The following is a 17788-nucleotide window of genomic DNA, read 5'->3' as shown; positions in this document are numbered from 1 at the left end:
TGACTCACACATATGCCTCAGCTAGTGTCAAGTTCTGATGCTGCCTTCAAGCTCCATGGTTATTAGAACCATGGCTTAGGTGGCAAGATTTCCATGTGCCAAGAGAAGGATAATCTGTTTCATTTTCTAAAAAATGGAACTCCTGGTGCACAGAGTCATGAAACACAACCAGTTTGTCTGCAGCATGTGAAACCTTTATTATTTTAACATGCATACTGGGGCCAAAAGGCTACATTCAGGTTGGGGCCCCTTGTGCGAGGCCCAGTACAAACATGTAATAAATGACTGTCCCTGCTTTTTACAGTCTTGCTCACGTGCACAAAATACTGATGTGGAAATAAAGTAACAATGGCAATAAACTTATTATGATATTAATAATACTGACCTTTGTAAAGCACTTTGAGGTCTATGGATGAAAAGCACTATATATGAGATCGGTATTATTGTTATTGCTTATTATTGTAAAATAAATGTTCATTGTGATATTAATGATGTTTGAGGATATTATTATAAAACAAATATAATAACTAAGTAAATGTCAGATATTATCATCATCCAGGAAATAAAGATACTTGAACTTTGTATGAGAAGCAAATAGCAACGATTAAGACATAATCAGCTTAATCTGAAGCAAGGGAGATTTAGGTTAGATAGTAGGAAAAACTTTCTAACTGTAAAGATAGTTAAGTACTGGAAATAGGTTAAAACGGAGGTTGTGGCATCTCTGTCCTTGGGAAGTTTTTAAGAACAGGTTCGTTAGACAAACACCCATCAGGGATTATCTAGGTAGACTTGGTCCTGCCTCAGCGCAGGGGACTGGACTAGATGACCTCTTGAGGTCCCTTCCAACCCAACATTTCTGTGATTGCATATTTCTTTCTCATTAGATGAAGCTGATTACCTGCTCTCTCTGTCTTTTTAAGCTGTTGCAGATGAAGCTGGGTACTATTTTTTCAACGGGAATTACAAAGTCGACAGCCCAAAGAACTTCAACATTGCAGGCACGGTGTTCAAGTACAGGAGGCCTATGGATGTTTATGAGACTGGCATAGAATATATCGTCGCCCAGGGGCCGACTAATCAAGGCTTGAATATAATGGTGTGCTCTGGCTTTTTATATTTGCAGGGATAGGAATTACAGGAAGAGAACAGTTGAATCCTACTGATATGTTTCCTCTCGTGTGTTTCTTAACCACATTCGTACTGGTGGTCAAATCCTCTGGATGCAGCCCCAGTAGCTGAGCTACATGCTGGGGATCTTTACAGGTGGTGCTTGAATTACAGGTCAGGGTGGGAAGCACCCTTACTTCTCACAAATGTTGAAATTAAAGCAAGCCACTTGACAGTCAAGGCCCTCCTATTTCCCCCCTATAATTTGAACACTGTCCACAGGGCTTGGGAGGAAGTTTTCCTCTCCCCGGCCATAAAACAGCAGCTACTCCATGACTGCAGAGTGGCTTCTTTGCTGCTAATGCAGACATTTCCCCACTGAGTTTTCTAGCTGTGGCAAAAATGCAATTCAGGGAGGAGACTGTTTGAACATGACAAGCAAGGAGAGGTGAGGCAGGTCAGAACCAGATTCTCCCCCGGTATTGGATTGATAAGGCCGCAGGGAGCAGAGGTACAAGCAGCCTGCAACTTGCACTTTACATGGCAGCCCTCAGAGCAGGCCCTTGATGGGGTGGGGTCGGACAGCTGAGAGTTGCATTGATTCGATGGCTCCCTGGGGCAGCCCCCTAAGGAATTTGTAAAGTTTCCCCTTCCCGTGGATGAACACCCCACTCAGTAAACTTACTCCCCACAGGGAAAGAGGATCTTGGGGGTGAGCCTGGCCCCATGTTGCTGACTAACACATTGTTTTACTGGCATCACCAGTTCAGAGAGAACATGGGAGCCTTTCAGAGGCAGATCTGGCTTTAATGAATGCTGGTTTATTAAATTATTATTTTGGATGGATGACAAGCCTGGGCATTGGGGGTGTGTGTGGGGGGGTTGTCTGTTCTTCTCCTTGGCATTAGTATCTCAGTCAACTGAAAAGGGGAAGACAATTGGGCCATCAAACAAAAAACTGCCCAAATCTTAAAACACAATATTACTGCTATTATGGGTTCCACTGCAAGGAAAGGAAAGGAAAGAAATTCATCCCTATGCAGAGAACCTGCATACCGGCCATGCATCCCTTAAATGGGCCTCTTTACGGGGTGAATTTCACCCTCTGAGCCAAATTCTGTCCTGGGTTCCCTATACATGGCTTGCATTGAAGACACTGGAAGCCCCTTTATATCTCAGGGAAATGATTAGCAAATAGCCATGGGACTGCTGGTGCCTTGAGAATTTTCTCCAGCACCGCATTATCAGATGTTTCTTTTCTTTTTTTTTTTTCCCAGAAGGGATGATGGTAACAGTAATGATGGATTTCAAGGTCTGTGCAGCTTTTTATTCAGTCCCTCAGGGTTTAAGTGAGACTTAAATGGTGCACTGCCTTTGTAGCAGCCCTCTGCACAGGGCGGAATTCCCCCCACCTCTGTGGGTTTTACAATGATCAGAATTGCTGAATGACTAATTCATAGCACGTAATTCATTGGGCAAACTGAGCTTTTGTTTTCTGTTGGCCAATTGTCTGTGGGCAGCTGATGATTTTTTCAGAATGATTCATTATTACCAAAGTCTTTCCCCACACCTTTCATGCGAAGATCTCCAAGCGCGGGAGAGAAAAAAAATTGTAAAGTATCATTATCTCCATTTTACAGACTGGATGAATGAGGCACAGAGGGGATAAGTGGCTTGCCCAAGTCCTTACGATCAGTCGGTGGAAGAGCTAGGACTCGGACCTAGATTTCCCAATCTAGTGCTGTATCCACTGGGCAACACTGCCAAATAATTTATGATAACTTTCTGTGGTGCCAGTTACAATAGATATATGATATGAACTCATTCCCTAATGATATGGCAAAAGGCACATTAAAAATGGATAAATAGGTACTAACCAGAAGCCATTTTGAGACAATAAGGCAAAATGTAGAATTCTATGCCAAAAATACATTACATCTTGGTTAACAGTAATTTAATTTGCTTTCTTTAGGTATGGAACCAAAATGGCAAGAACCCATCCATAACATTTGAATATACTCTTCTAAGGAAGCCACATTCAAAAATTATTCAGCCTATCTACTACACCTTTTCTGAATCCGAGAGTGAGGAGAGCAGAGAGTTTGATGGAGAAGTGCCTTTGGGGTTTAGCCAGCGCAATGCCAGCTACTTCGGGAAACTCTCCAGGGAAAGGATAGATCTGGCGAACCAGGTGTTTGGGAGGCAGGACACTGAGGAAGACCTGAACTTGAGCAAAGGTCAGGAAACGAATGAAGTTTATGAAAGATCAGAAGCAATTGACTGTGAACCAAAACTGAAGGGCAAACAACCCAAAGGTAAGGAGGAGACCTGGACTTTGCAATGCTGCTTTTCCGAGTTTTTGATGAGACAAGTTCTGCTTCCTTGGTTAATTTTTTTGGAATCCTGGGAGAGCTCGTACAAAAGTCTCTGCTTATCCATCCTCTTTGCCCGGAGGGGTCTGGTTTCTGGCTGGGCTGTAGGGATGGCTGCAGTTGCACATCCCAGCCGCAGGAGGCCATGGCAGTGTTTGCTTTGCAGGCTGCCTTTCTATCTCCCTCTTCCCAATGTCAGGAGGCAGCTGCACTAGGCTCTTCTCCCAGCCCTCTCCCCAGTACCTTCCTACACCCACCCAGAACCCCTCTACCCCCACCCAACCCAGCACCCCTCACCTCCCACCCAACTCACTCGCCCCAGCACCCCCTATGCCCACCCAGCACCCAAACCTCCTCCATTCAACCCAGCACCTCCCTACATCCACCCAACCTAGGACTCCTCATCCCCCATCCAATCCGCCCCTCCCCCAGCACCCTACTACACCCACCCAACACAGCACCCGTCACCTCCCACTCAACTCACCCACCCCAGCACCCCCAACCCCCTAGTACCCTCCTACACCCACCCAGAACCCCCCTACACCCACCCAACCTTGCACCCCTCTCCTCCCACTCAACTCACCCACCCCAGCACCCCCAACCCCCTAGTACCCTCCTACACCCACCCAGAACCCCCCTACACCCACCCAACCTTGCACCCCCTCCTCCGACTCAACTCACTTGCCCCAGCACCCCCTGCCCCCTAGTACTCTCCTACACGCACCCAGAACCCCCCTACACCCACCCAACCTAGCACCCCTCTCATCCCACTCAACTCACCCACCCCAGCACCCCCAACCCCCTAGTACCCTCCTACACCCACCCAGAACCCCCCTACACCCACCCAACCTTGCACCCCTCTCCTCCCACTCAACTCACTTGCCCCAGCACCCCCTGCCCCCTAGTACTCTCCTACACGCACCCAGAACCCCCCTACACCCACCCAACCTAGCACCCCTCACCTCCCACTCAACTCACCCGCCCTAGCACCCCGACCCCCTAGTCCCCTCCTACATCCACCAGCACCCCCCTACACCCACCCAACCCAGCAGCCCCCATCCAGCACCTACACTTACCCCTGCCCAGCATCTCCCATCCCTACCCAACCCGCCTCCATCCAGCTCCCCTCTATACCCTCCCAGCCTGCCCCCACCGAACCTAGCACCATCTCCCGGCATTCCCACTACCCCGGCGCCTCACCCAACCCAGCCTCCAGCCCCTGGTTGTGGTAGGACAGGGAGAGAGTGGCTTATTCTGTCTTCTCAGTGCTGGACAGAACGTCTGCAGTAGTGGGGAGTGGAGCAAAACCACGATTTTTCCTTAACAAAAGCTTGCTCCTGTGACACATGTAACTGAAGAAGCTCTTCAGAACCTGGCAGCTATGAACACCCAGTCCTCCAGTGTGAGTAAGTGTGATCCACAGGGCCTAACTGCCTGTGAACTACTGCCACAGATACCACCAGCCACTCCCGCTGTCCCTTGACGCAGCTGTACAGACCCATCGCCTGCACTTTCTGCTTCTCCCATCTCCCGTGTTGAGTTTATTTTGTGGTTGTTGTTCTGTCCCCCCCTTTGCTCCAATCCAGATTCAAACGCAACCAGGTCTGCTTACCTGACAGACAGAGATGACAGAGACTTTGACTCGCGATTCACCTCCAAGGAGTTCCTGTCAGAAAATGCAATTACCGACAAGCTTCTGGACAAAACCTCGGACTCGAAAGAATTAGTTCGGAACATGACCATGAATAGCATCTTTGCCCAAGGGGACCCAATCAACTCTGTGGGGTCGCACATAGACAGCCTTTACGTCGACTACGAAGACAATGAAGGGGTGGTGACGTACAGCATCAACGGCACCTACATGGAGCTGAGCAGCGACAAAATAATCAACACTTCATCAGAGACTCAGTTTTCGAACGCTACCATTACCCTGACCAGCCCCCAAGGGAACAGAACCCACAAAGCAAGGTAGGGGACACGTTTTTAATAATATTCAATCCCATTGATTTCTGTGCTGTTCTCTTACATGCATTGCACGTAGGGCAGTCCAGGTTACACATTTTGATCTATAAGGTAAGTGGGATGAAGACATCATAAAAGGTTTCTGCTAGAGGTTAATTTGCAAAGAAAATTCAAAAATGCTGTCAGGGGAGGGAAAAGAATTGACACCTTAACAGGATAAAAAAACACTATCCTCATTAAAGGGACATTGGCCAGTGTATTTTTATAGCTTATTGCTCTCTGTCTATTGTAGCATTTCATTAGAGGACTGAATATAATAAAACCTCTTTTCCTACTAATTTTGAGTGCTCTTATTTGACCAACACTTATTTTCCCCTGCTCCCCTTTCCTTATATTTCTAATGCAGCAGAAGTTGGTATGGCTCCTTTTTGTGTACTTGTGGTCGATTGTCATCCACCAGCATTGTCATTGATGTCAGCAGGAATGTGCATACCGTAGCTTCCGGGAATAACCTCTGTTAGTTAACTATTGCTCGAGAACCAGAGGGGGGAGGATAACAGCTTTTGTGCAGGTCCTACAAAAATAGGTTGGTTTGTTTCTTTTATTTAATTTCTTGCTGAAGAAGCACTGGTGTTAGTTGATATTTATTAAGAATACGAAAACACTAACTACCAGCTGCTTGTTTTGAGCTAGGTCAAATATGGGGCATGAACTACAAAGCCCCTTGACTTGGTGTTTCCTATTGACTCTACTATGAAATGTTATTGGTTTTTAAACAAGGCATAGAGTGTATTTAACAATTATCTGTACAGACAGGCAGGGCATGGATTAAGGGGCATTTAGGGACACACGGTTCCCCTTGTTAAGTAGTTTACTAAGAGAGGAATTCCCCGTAAGGACTAAATTGTGGATCTTCATCCATTTCTTCCCCTATCAGATAGTTATCTTTGGGGCTAACAATACAGAGAAACAGTACAATTTACTGTAAAATTGGCACCAATTTTAGTGAGCACACTGCCTTCTTTACAGTTACTTTATGTGCTGGGAGAGCTGGCGGCAGATGCTGTCCCCTGCCGTAGGGGTGCATTGGGGCTGGAATCGTAGAGCAAGGGGCCAAAGGGGTGAATTCCTTGATCACAAGGACACCATAAGGCAGTCAGAAGAGGTCCTGCATTCCCCCTCACAACCACTGGTGCAGGGGCTGCTGGGGGTGGGGTCAGGGACACAAGGGTGTGTGTTGGAACAGGAGAGGGTGTCTGTAGCATACGCAGCTAGGGAGATTCTGGGCTATTCTGGACTGCAAAGCATCCAATAGGCAGCGCTCAGGATGCTGCCATCAATTAGAGCACCTCCAGGACAGTTCAGATTTATCCCAGAGGCTGTTTCGGCTCCTGGGGCAGTCCAGAATCCCCAGGGCAAGAAGTGGATTCAAACGACCTTTGCCTGCCCTCCTCCTCAATTGTGCTGTCTGTGCTGTGCCCTCGGGAGACAGAGTGTACAGTCAGTCTTGGTGTCCTTGGTTCGGCCACTGATTTACTGTGTGACTTTGGGCAAGTCACTTCATCTCTCTCTGCCTCGGCTTCCCCACCCGTAAATTGGGGCTAGTGATGCTGACCTTTCAAAGTGGCTGTAGGTCTGTGAATTGAAGGCACAATTGAAGTGCTCTGTGGAATTTGCAATCTTCATGTCAATATATTTAGGCCCAAGAAATAACCATTAAACCAAACACAAACTTAGCTCCCTGCTAAGAGCTTTAAAACACTGCTGAGGTACATTAGGTGTTAAGCCTATCAGCTTTATTCAGTACCTGGCGTAGGAAAGGCTTTGCAAGGATTTTCTCTTGCGCTGCCTAGGAAAACGCTGTGTGTTTTGGGAGCACTTTCTGCAAAACCGGACTAGTGTCACTTAGCATCAGTGGCCTATAATTTAAAGATGAACGATTTGGAGAGAGTTGATGGCCCAGTGGTTATGGTGCACGCCTACAACTTGAGAGATCAGGTTCCATTCCCCGGTCTACTGCTGACTTCTTGTGTGACCTTGGGCCAGTCTCTTAGTCTCTGTGCCTCAGTTCCCCATCTGTAAAATGGGGATGATAGCCCTGCCCGGCCCTCACAAGGGGGCTGTGAATTTTAAACGCATTCAGATAGGGGGCCAGATAGGCACCTAAAATAAAGAATTCTGCATATCAGCTGTGAAAGCCCCCAGTGACACACGGAACTTAAAACACGCTGTCTGTTCTCCCCGCCCCGCCCCAAAGACAGCGTTAGTAAGGGTTAATCCTGTTGAACAGGGTGCCCCATATCACAGTTTTCCAGGAAGCTCCTTTATTAAAATGTTCCCTTTTCCCCCACTCCCATTGAACTGAAGCAAAATGCTAATTTTCAGATCAAAATAGTCACTGATGGTTTAAACGAGTTATTGTTTTCTCAGATTGAGTTTTTATACCTGGGCGTTGAAAGGCTCTGATTCTGCGTGGCGGTTGAACTGGGCTCGGCACATGCTGGGAGTGTAGAAAGATGTCATTCACACCCGCCCCGCTAGTCATTGTCTGGCTCTGCATTGGCTGACTTTCAACTGTGCCAGTTACCAGTGGTCCCCTAGGGGCCATTCTGACAGCCATAGATTGTCAGGGCACAGGGATGTCACAGCCATGCCAAATGTTCACCAGCCACACCCTGTGTGCTGGCAGCGAGGGGTGGCTTAGGAGTGCCACAAAGGCCCAGCTAGGCCAGAGGTAGGGCAGCTTTGGTGCCACCAGGGCAGTGCAGAGCTGAATCCACACAGCTGAGGCTCTGGCCCCAAAATCTCTCCTTAGGAAGCAGGCAGTGACAAAACGGCGTGTGCTTCATTAAAAAATTTTTTTTACACACTTCACTGAAACATCGTTCTCCAGCGTGGTTGTTCAAAGGGTACTTATGACATAATCGGCAACTTGTTCTTCCAAATATAGCGCCTGTGTGTGTGTGTGTGTGTATGTGCGTGTGTGTGTGCGCGCGCCCGAGCGAGCTCTGCCAGAAAAGGCCAGACCACACTCCAGTGCATCTCGGCACATCATGTACTGCATAAATCCACAGTCCAGAGGACGGTGGATTGAACAGATAAAGAATATGATTTATGGGGACAGTTTCTGGAGATGCTAAGAAAAGCTGGCAGAAGGCAAATTGGAATTTTGTTGTTGTAAAACTGCTGGAGCCTTGAAAGCTTTGCCTCACTTGGGTACAGACTGGAGCAGAATGTGGCGGGATGGGCCCCAAACCTGCCATGGATGGAGATCAACAGCTGTGCTGGAGAGTCACTGGCAATTGGAAGCCACTCCATAGGGCTCAACAGTAGAGGGCAGTGACAAGAGGAAGCGGGAAGCAGTGACTCTCTGCAGTCTGCTCCCTTCAGATCCAGGCAGAATTCTAGTCAGTTGACCCAGTACTGACTACTCCTTAGGGGGAGTTTTGATCCCTGGATTGCATGATGTCGTGGCTTGCTTAGGAAGGGTGCAGCTATAGGGGAGGAAGGAACCAAGAGAACAACTGTGTTCTGTGTTTGTCCTGAGATCTTGGTTCAGCTGCAGGCTCAGGGGATGGAGACCTCTGCCAATTCCATGTGGGTTGGGAAATCCATTCTCCCGATAGAGCAAAGCAGAGGGAACTCTGTGGCCATGCCTACACTCAGAGAAAAAGTGTATTTTTAACATGTTCACTAGACCACATGTTCACATATAGACCAGGCAACTGTAGTTTTAATAGGTGTTGCTGGTCCAGGTAAACCCAGGCGCCCGCTGGTGTTGACCTCCACCAGTTAATGTGTTAAAACTACAACTGCCTTATTAGGGGGGAGGGATAGCTCAGTGGTTTGAGCATTGGCCTGCTAAACCCAGGGTTGGGAGTTCAATCCTTGAGGGGGCCACTTAGGGATCTGGGGCAAAATCAGTACTTGGTCCTGCTACTGAAGGCAGGGGGCTGGACTCGATGACCTTTCAAGGTCCCTTCCAGTTCTAGGAGATAGGATATCTCTATTTATTTGCATGAGGATTTTAACACATCTTAAAACCACACTAGTCTGCAAGTGAAAACACAGGTTATTGGCAAACCTTATGTGGATTTTCCCAGGGGCAACTTGTGGCCCTCTACACTGAATTCTGCTCTCTGCTGAAGCTGAAAGGGTTACGCAGTTGGAACTGAGAGCAGAATTTGGCTGGTTACTGTTCTGATTTTCTTTTGGAAGAGAAGGTAAAAAAATATGGACCTAATCCATATTATTCCATTTGTACCCATAAAATATACAGGTATCTGATTCTCAATGAGCCCTATCTCATTGACTTCAATGGCAGCAGGATCAGACCCATATCTGCTGGCTGATAACATCTTGGGCCTGAATCCCCACTGATCTGTTTCTTGTACAGTCAAGTTCACAAGTGCAAAGTAGGTGCAAAATGCTGTTAAATCGGAATGGTTACTGAGGTTAATCTCCTTCACACTCACTTTGCACTGGTGTAAAAATCTGGACTAGAAAGCAAAAAATATGAGTTCAAATTCTTTGAATATTAAGCCTCTGCATTCACTTGTAGTTGTGAGGGTTATTCTTCTGCTGCAGAGACCCTTGCTTGAATCCGGCAGCCAAAACAATAACAGATTCCAGGATGGTAATTTCTGCCAGAAAGAGATGTTTGCTTCTATGGCCCCAGGAAAGCAGCTCAGTATAACGCCAATATGGGTGCGCCTGGCCTGTTGCAGAAAGGGGGGGGGGTGTAATTTTTGTTGTTGTTGCTTGCTTCAGAAACATGGACACAAAAGCTCAGAGGGGGAGGAAAATGGGTGACCTTAGCGCAACCCATAATAATCATCATAATTTAAAAAAAACACCAGCCTGGTTGTATAACGACTCACTGCTGTTTGCATTTAGAAGAAAACAAAACAATAGTTATGTCTGTGCTCTAAATAGGAAGAGAACTAACTGTTACCTTATGACGAACTGTCTAAGTTATCTAGAAGTTGTTTCTGCAACATCGTTACTTGTAGAAGAAGCTCTTTGAGTTCCGATCACATACATTAAAGGGACACTGTTGAGGGGGGTTCTAATCTCCAAATGTGATGCAAGCCTATTTTGCGTGTGTGTGTGTAGGAGGAAGAAGGGAGTAATGCCATACATATTCCAAAGGTCAAATTCTGCACTCAGTTATTCCAGTTTCAGTCTAGAGCAGCGGTTCTCAAACTGTGGGTTGGGACCCTGTTTTAATGGGGTCACCAGGGCAGGCATTAAACTTGCTGGGGCTCGGGGCCACAGGCAAAGCCTGAGGGCTTCAGCCCTGGGTGGCGGGGCTCAGGTTACAGGCCCCCCTTCTTGGGGCTGAAGCCCTTGGGCTTTGGCTTTGGCTCCCCTGCCCGGAGCGGTGGGGCTCAACCTTTGCCCCCCTCACCTCCGCTGCCCAAGGCAGCAGGGCTCGGGGGCTCAGGATTCAGTCTTCCCTCCTGGGGGTCGTGTAATCATTTTTGTTGTCAGAAGAAAGTCGCAGCGCAATGAAGTTTGAGACCCGCTGGTAGCGTAATCCTTTTGAAGTCAATGAATTCAGCGACACGGGTGAAAATCCAAAGGGATCCCCAGTCATTGAAGTTATTTTGGAATTGCACTGGTGTGACTGAGAAAAGACTATGGCCTGAAGTATATAGGCGGAGCTATCTTTCTCCAGATACATTTTAAAAACGTAAAAAGAACAGACGCTGACCACCATTTTTATGGGTCCTACGGAAAATCATCATTTTATGCCCCTCTCCCCCCCCCGGCTGGCTCAACAGCAGTAGCTAGTGAGAAGACAATTGTTGGGACTGCGTTGACATCAATGGGTGATGCTGGTCGGCAATCAAAGCTGTTTGGGCCAGAGAAAGCATTATTTATAGCAAGCCAAGGTTGTGATTTTTAAACAAAAATAGCCATGTTAATTTCAGCTCCATTTCAAACACAGGAAGCAACTGTTTGCCAAAATGACAGAGGCAAAATCAATGGGGAAAATGAGATTGTTTTTAATTCTCCTGAGGTCATTATTAACAATGAAAGGAGGGTACGTCTAAAAGGGAGACTATAAAAATACTCAACAGTGTCCTTTTAAAGCTTTTATGTGACAGAATGGACATGAACTTTTCTCATGAATGCATAAATAAGGCAATTTCAGAGCTTCTGCTGCCTAGAAATCACACAAGCTGCATATCTTGCTAAGCCCGAGACAGCTGGAGATCAGGATATAACCGTATATACAATTTTAAAACATGCTAGCAATTTCAAGGGTTTAAACAAAGTTATGAGTGCAGTATTTAAGATTTGATTGTTGTAAAGGTGCAGTATCCCTGATGCATTATAATGTTACATTATATACCTATGCAATAAGGTTGTGATTCTTGGTTTTGTAAATGCTTGTATGTATACCAGGAGAAATTCATAATGCCTTTACCAGTGACATTACATTTGTGAATATCGTGTCCTAAGAGATGTACATTATATAAATAATCGAGCAAGAGTGACATAGAGGCAAATATGAACTTGGAATGCCTGTATGTTTAAAAACCAAGGTTTGTTTTGAAAAGCAGTCTGAGCGAAGTACTATTCAGCATTTAGGTTTTCGAAAACAGTAAGTTTATGGGATTTGAAAATCTCAAGTCTGTATAGGGAATGTTTGTGGTACCATATCTGAGCAGTAGCAATTAGCATGGCATATTTGTATTTCATGCCGATATCACCAGGAAGGAGATACTGCACCTTTAATTACTGTATATTTAGGGTCAGGTGTATTTGAGCAGAAATGCAAAACTTTGTTAAATTCTGAACTGTTTCTACTTGTGGGTATTTTTATCCCATTCTCTCTATTTCTAGACAGTGGAAGCTCTGCCTCTAACCGGGCTGGGGATTCTACTTGGGGATCAGGACAGGTATGTTGTAAAAAACAAAAAACAACCAACCAAACCAAACCAAACCCCCCCAAACCGAAACAAAATCCCCCCAAACCCAACCAAACCGCAACTGAATCAGTTTGAGTGTTTGATGTGACGTATCGAGGCTCTCCTTGTAAATGCTTTTTTTTTTTTTTTTTTTGCTTATTGCTAGAAACAGATTGAAGTTGTTAAGAAAGGGCCAAGGTGTGAGTGCTGCTGACATGTACAGGTGGAAGCTTTCCTCCCACGAACCCTGCAGCTCTACATGCACTACAGGTAGTTATCAGAAGCAGCCAAATTCAACCTCTGCAGAAGTACTGAGATCACCCGCTGAGTGAGTCGCTTTTATGTTTGTTAGAGATGGGGAGAACCTGGTAATGTTTAGGGGCCTGATCCGAGGCCCACTGAAGTGAATGGCCTTTGGATCAGACCTCAGGTGAAGTTGCCCTGATCTGCTAAAGCCCAGACCCTGCAATCAGATCTGTGCAGAGGAACCCTGTGTCCACGGGGAGCCGCTTTCTGACTTGATAGTACTTTTAGTTCACTCTGCACAGGTGTAAATGCAGGGGAGAGGAAAATCAGGCCCTGTCAGGAACCAGCAGGCAACATTTTCAAAAGAGCATCAGTGACTGAGGCGCCTATTTCCCATTGGCACCTAGGCTTCTGAGTCATTTAGGGATTTTTGAAAATAGTACCCATTTCCACTCCACTGTCAGCTCATTCCTTGCAATGTGTCACTTTAAAACCAATCCTAACAATGTGCTTTTAACACTTCTAAATGGATACAGGCAGAGCCTGCACTGCACATTGTATATGAAACATTGGTATGATTTTTGAAAAGTTCCCTTTCACATACTGATTAACGTTTTCTTAATTTACTAGCCCAGCAGGGCTACGCTGCGGAGTATGGTGTCCTGCACGATCATAAAGCTTGCACCAAGTTTTAGCATACTGGCTTCTTGAACTGAGCCACTATGCCAGTGGAATGATTGAAACCCATGTGCCTGGCTTGTTTTTTTCTTTTTAAACTGCAAGGCTCCGTTTCTTTCTGACAGAGAAACTGTACAACTGTGGCAGAAAACGAAGTAGCATTTGTTGTTTGAGTTTGTTTTGTTTCTCTCTTTCCTGATCTGGAGTCTGATCTTAGTTACATGGGTGGAATCTGGAGTAATCCCATTGATATCAATGAGTTCAGAATCTGGCCACCATCTTTCCCCCTATTTCCCTCTCAAGGCACAGTTTCAAATTACCAGATCTCCACATTTCATTGATTAGAGGGGCGGGGAGTAATGTTGCTAATAGGTCTGGCCTGTGACAAATCCATGACTTGCCTTGAAATGTGCATATAGGTAGAATGTTCATCTGATAGTGGAGTTTGCCTGTATCGTTTCATACATAGCACAGTAATTAAAATAAGTCGGATACGTCATTGCTTCTGGAATTAGAGACGAAAAAAAAAGGGGAATAAAATCTTAGGAGGGAGACTTTTTAAGGGAATGAATGCACAGATCTTTTTGTAAGCATGCCAGAGCGGTTGGCTATGGCCCTACTATGAAATGTATAGGGACCAGGAATGTGGACAATGGTTCCTCAGTTCAAAATCCTGGAACCCACAAAGTTCAAGTATGTCCTTGAGCTCTGTGATTCCTACTGAACAGCCGTCTCCTAGCTGAGGCAGGCTTTCAACCCGACCCAAACTGTAGCCAGTGGGGAATGTCCTATCCAAACCACTCCTTGATCCTCACCTTTTTCTGTTGACATGTTGCAGAGGAGTGCTGCAGTGTCAGGAGTTGGTAGGTTTCTTTTAGTTTCATGCAACCTTGTGTTTCAGAAACCTGGCTGGAAGAGCTGGAATTCTTGGTACCTGTAGTCAGATTAGTCTCTTGATCCCAAGCCATGTCCCAGAAAGGACTGAATAATATTTATTCTGGCTAACAAGGCTGGAGGGGAAAAAGTCTCAGCATGATGACATTCTGCTTTCTGTGCTTAAACAGGGGAGGAGTGATGGATTCCTCTTTTAATAATCATGTAAGAACCAATACTAGGCCAAGTGCACTGTATATCTCTTGCAGGCAGTAAGGTGCAATTGTGGCATGAATTGTGTCGATGTACTGGGTGGAGGGAGGGAGATGGGAACCTCTTCCCCAGCCCCTTGGTGCACCCACACAAGAACTGGACAGAATAAGAATCTAAAACTCTTTTGAGAGCCAGAGGGAGGGACCCTGCTCACATGCCTGCAGGCCTTTGGCAGCATGGTGAGACTCCCTGAACATCTTGCACCTATGCTAGCATTGGTCGCAAGTCCTGGTTGGGGTGTCATGCTGTTCCGCCTTGGAACAGCACTAAGGAGAACTTCAAAGTGTGCTACCCCCGGCATCCCCAGGGCCGCCCTGCTCCGTACAGGCAGGAAGAATTCTCCATTGTTCCACTCCCCAAGTCCCATCCTCTTCTGCCACCAGCATCCCTGATGACTGTCAGCTCAAGTCATGGCCCTTCAATTTTAATTTGGAAAGACATTTTGGAACATGCAGCTCACAAACAGTTTGGGTGTAAAAATCACCAAGCATGCATTTTGTGTGTGTGTATTTTTTTTAAAAATAGGAGTGATGTCCACATATGCAATGTGTGTTCGTTATGATGGGATCGAAGTGGATGATACGTACTGTGATGCCATGACCCGTCCCGAGCCTGTCCATGAGTTCTGTGCTGGAAGAGAATGCCAGCCAAGGTACTATATCAGTAAGGAGCTCTTCACGGGGCCATACATTTTGTCTTCCTTAGAATTATTTGGAGTTGGTGGGGATTCTCTTCTAGGTTCTAAGCAGTGATGGGCCCAAGCCACCAAGTTCGGAACCTCCCCAAAGTTCCCAGGGTGTTTGGCTCTGGGGTTTGGTTTGGGCCCATCTCTAATTACAAGGGCTATCTCCTTCCCAGGCCAGCACAACAAGGGGGAGAAGAACTCTTTGGTCAGAGCCAGATTCTTCACAGTGAGTTAGGCTGAAACATGCTTTATTGATCCTTGGATGTTTGCATTAGTCAGGGGCGGGACAACCCTCTTGCGCCACAGGCCTTGCTCCTGTGGTGACATGGTGGATAGGCTGGGAAGTTAGAGCTCTTAGGAGCACTGTGTAAGGGCCTTGCCTGGCTAATGGTGTAAGGGGAGGAGGCTTCCTGATTCCTCTTCCCCTCCTGCACCTTTCCCAGCAGTGACTCACATGGCAGGATTCAACCTTGCTCCCAAACAACAGCTCCTGTTGATATAGAACCTAGACCAGTTTCATTCTCCACTCTTGTAAGGGGAAGCGGAATCAGCCAACAAGTGTTACATTCCCAGAGCTTTGCTAGCATCAGCGATCAGGTTAATGCACAATGAGACGCATCAGCAACAGCGTTGGGTCTAAACGAGAACCCTGGGTTTGATCCTCCAAACTCTGGGACAGTTCAGACTCTGACCCAGTTTCTGATATGAACTGCATGGTTCGGCTCCATCTCTACAATGGAACACCAAATCCAAAGATCTTTCTGTTTCGGGGAAGTTGAGCTTCCAATCCAGATTCAAACTTTATGGCGTAGATCCATCTCTAATTACATTTTTTAAAGGGTTTGTTCTTTTCAAGGTTTGCTAGAAACACAAGTTATGGGTGGGATAGATCAATGCCTGCCAAAAGGAAAAGGACTAAAAAGGCAGGGAAAGGAATGTTACTTGTTGTACTATAGGCGGCACAAAGTGAAAAGAAGCAAAACTGCACGATGCACATTCTGTAATAGTGCCTTGTTGCTGAAATAACACAAAGGTAGGCTAGAGCTGTGTCAGAGGACTGCATAAACTTGCAAACGCATGGAAAGGGGAAGTTTGCATTTTGGCAATTGGTGCTGGGTTTATTGTATTGGAAAGGGGTGTGTGTGTGTGTGTGTGTGTGTGTGTGTGTGTGTGTGTGTGTGTGTGTGTGTGTGTGTGTGTGTGTGTGTGTGTGTGTGTACACACTCCCCTTTTCCAATGGCAAAATCTCTCTGGACCCAGGATATTGAGGCCACCCACGTTCACCCACCCCACTGTGCCCATGTCCTGCTAACTGCTTTAGTGTCTCCTCTGAATGTAAGTGGCACTTCTATGTGTGCAGTGTCTTTTTAGAGCTGCCCCGCTCATGGCACCGGAGCTTACGTCCAGAAGCAAATGTGTGACCCCTTGAGTGTGTACCGAGCACAGTGACCATTTTGCTTGGAGACACTAATGCTCTAGAACCCTGGTGCTTGACCTTTTCAGGTTGGCCACTCTTATTGGAAGTCAAAACTTTTTGCGACCCCCATCTATATTTACTATAAAAGCCAGGGTAAAAATGTCTCCGTGTTAAGCCTAGATAATTGCTTTGCGTGTGTGATTCAAGAGGTTGATGGAGAATTCTTTACCTTGAGGGATAGTGGTGGGGAGCTCGGGGGGAAGAGCGAGAGTTTCACAACACCATGCGACCTCCTGATTGCCTTCGTGACCCCCTGCCCTGGACATCATGACCCATCAGCTGAAAACCGCTGCCCAAGAACCACTTCTTTTACCCTCATTTTCCTAATGGGTCGATTTTTACATTCAAAACAAAGCATGTTTCATCAAAATACCTGTAACATCGTAGCTGTGCTTATACTCATTGATTGATACAGCCCTGTCTTATGCATGTGTTTATATAACCAATCAAACGGATTAGCTTAGCACTGACTTCTGATGTCAGTGGAATTGAACCTGGGGTAAATGTGGCACATTTGGCCTACTGTAGTTTTTGAAAGCTGTGCGGGTACTCTCTGGCATTGGGTAAGGGAGCATGTAACCTAGGCAGCTCTTTTAAGTGTACCCCAGGGCAAAATATGAGGGTCCAGTCCTTGGAGATTCTGTGGTATCCACACCTCTTATTGATTTCCAGGGATAAATCCCAAAGCTTGTTTAATAATGAGCTGGGTGGTCAGTTTATTTCTCCTGTTTTAGAGATTTTTAAAAGTATTTTCTTTAAACTAGGGGCAAATATTGGTGCTTTTGAAGGCATGGGCTATGACATCGATACCGGGTGTAGATGGGCAATGCACACGCTTCCCTTCACCGTCCAGACATGGATGCCTGGGTCTGCAACAGTAATGCGTTTATCTTAAAACTTCTGAAGTGAATCTGCCAACTGTGTGGAAATGTGCTCTGGATGTATGTCCTTTTAGGGCTAGACTGAGACCACAAAGGTCATTTTCACATGGAACTATCTGGCTCTCTATCTCAGGGTTTTGTTCTGGCGTCTGTTACGGTAGTGTCTGTGCATCTTACAGTTCATGTGAACTCAGGTCTCCAGGGTGAAATATTAGTAGATTGACGCACAGCAACACCTAATCCTACCTTGTATGGATATATCTGAGACATTTACAGCCCCGTTACAGAATGTGCCTATTGCAACAATCTCC

General features: G+C 46.3%; 1 protein-coding gene across 1 annotated transcript in view; it reads left to right on the top strand.

Annotated features, from left to right (window-relative positions):
• The window catches only part of ADAMTSL2 (ADAMTS like 2), a 44272-nt gene that overhangs the window by 10296 nt on the left and 16188 nt on the right, over positions 1-17788 (top strand). The window contains exons 8-12 of the mRNA XM_065418908.1: positions 924-1099; positions 3083-3425; positions 5069-5450; positions 12531-12634; positions 14960-15086. Of these exons, the coding sequence (XP_065274980.1) occupies positions 924-1099; positions 3083-3425; positions 5069-5450; positions 12531-12634; positions 14960-15086 (1132 nt within the window). The remainder of the gene's footprint in view (positions 1-923; positions 1100-3082; positions 3426-5068; positions 5451-12530; positions 12635-14959; positions 15087-17788) is intronic.

The sequence above is a fragment of the Emys orbicularis genome, chromosome 18 (assembly GCF_028017835.1).
Source record: "Emys orbicularis isolate rEmyOrb1 chromosome 18, rEmyOrb1.hap1, whole genome shotgun sequence".
In the NCBI taxonomy this organism is placed as follows: domain Eukaryota; kingdom Metazoa; phylum Chordata; order Testudines; family Emydidae; genus Emys; species Emys orbicularis.
This window is presented reverse-complemented; position numbering and strand designations above follow the sequence as displayed.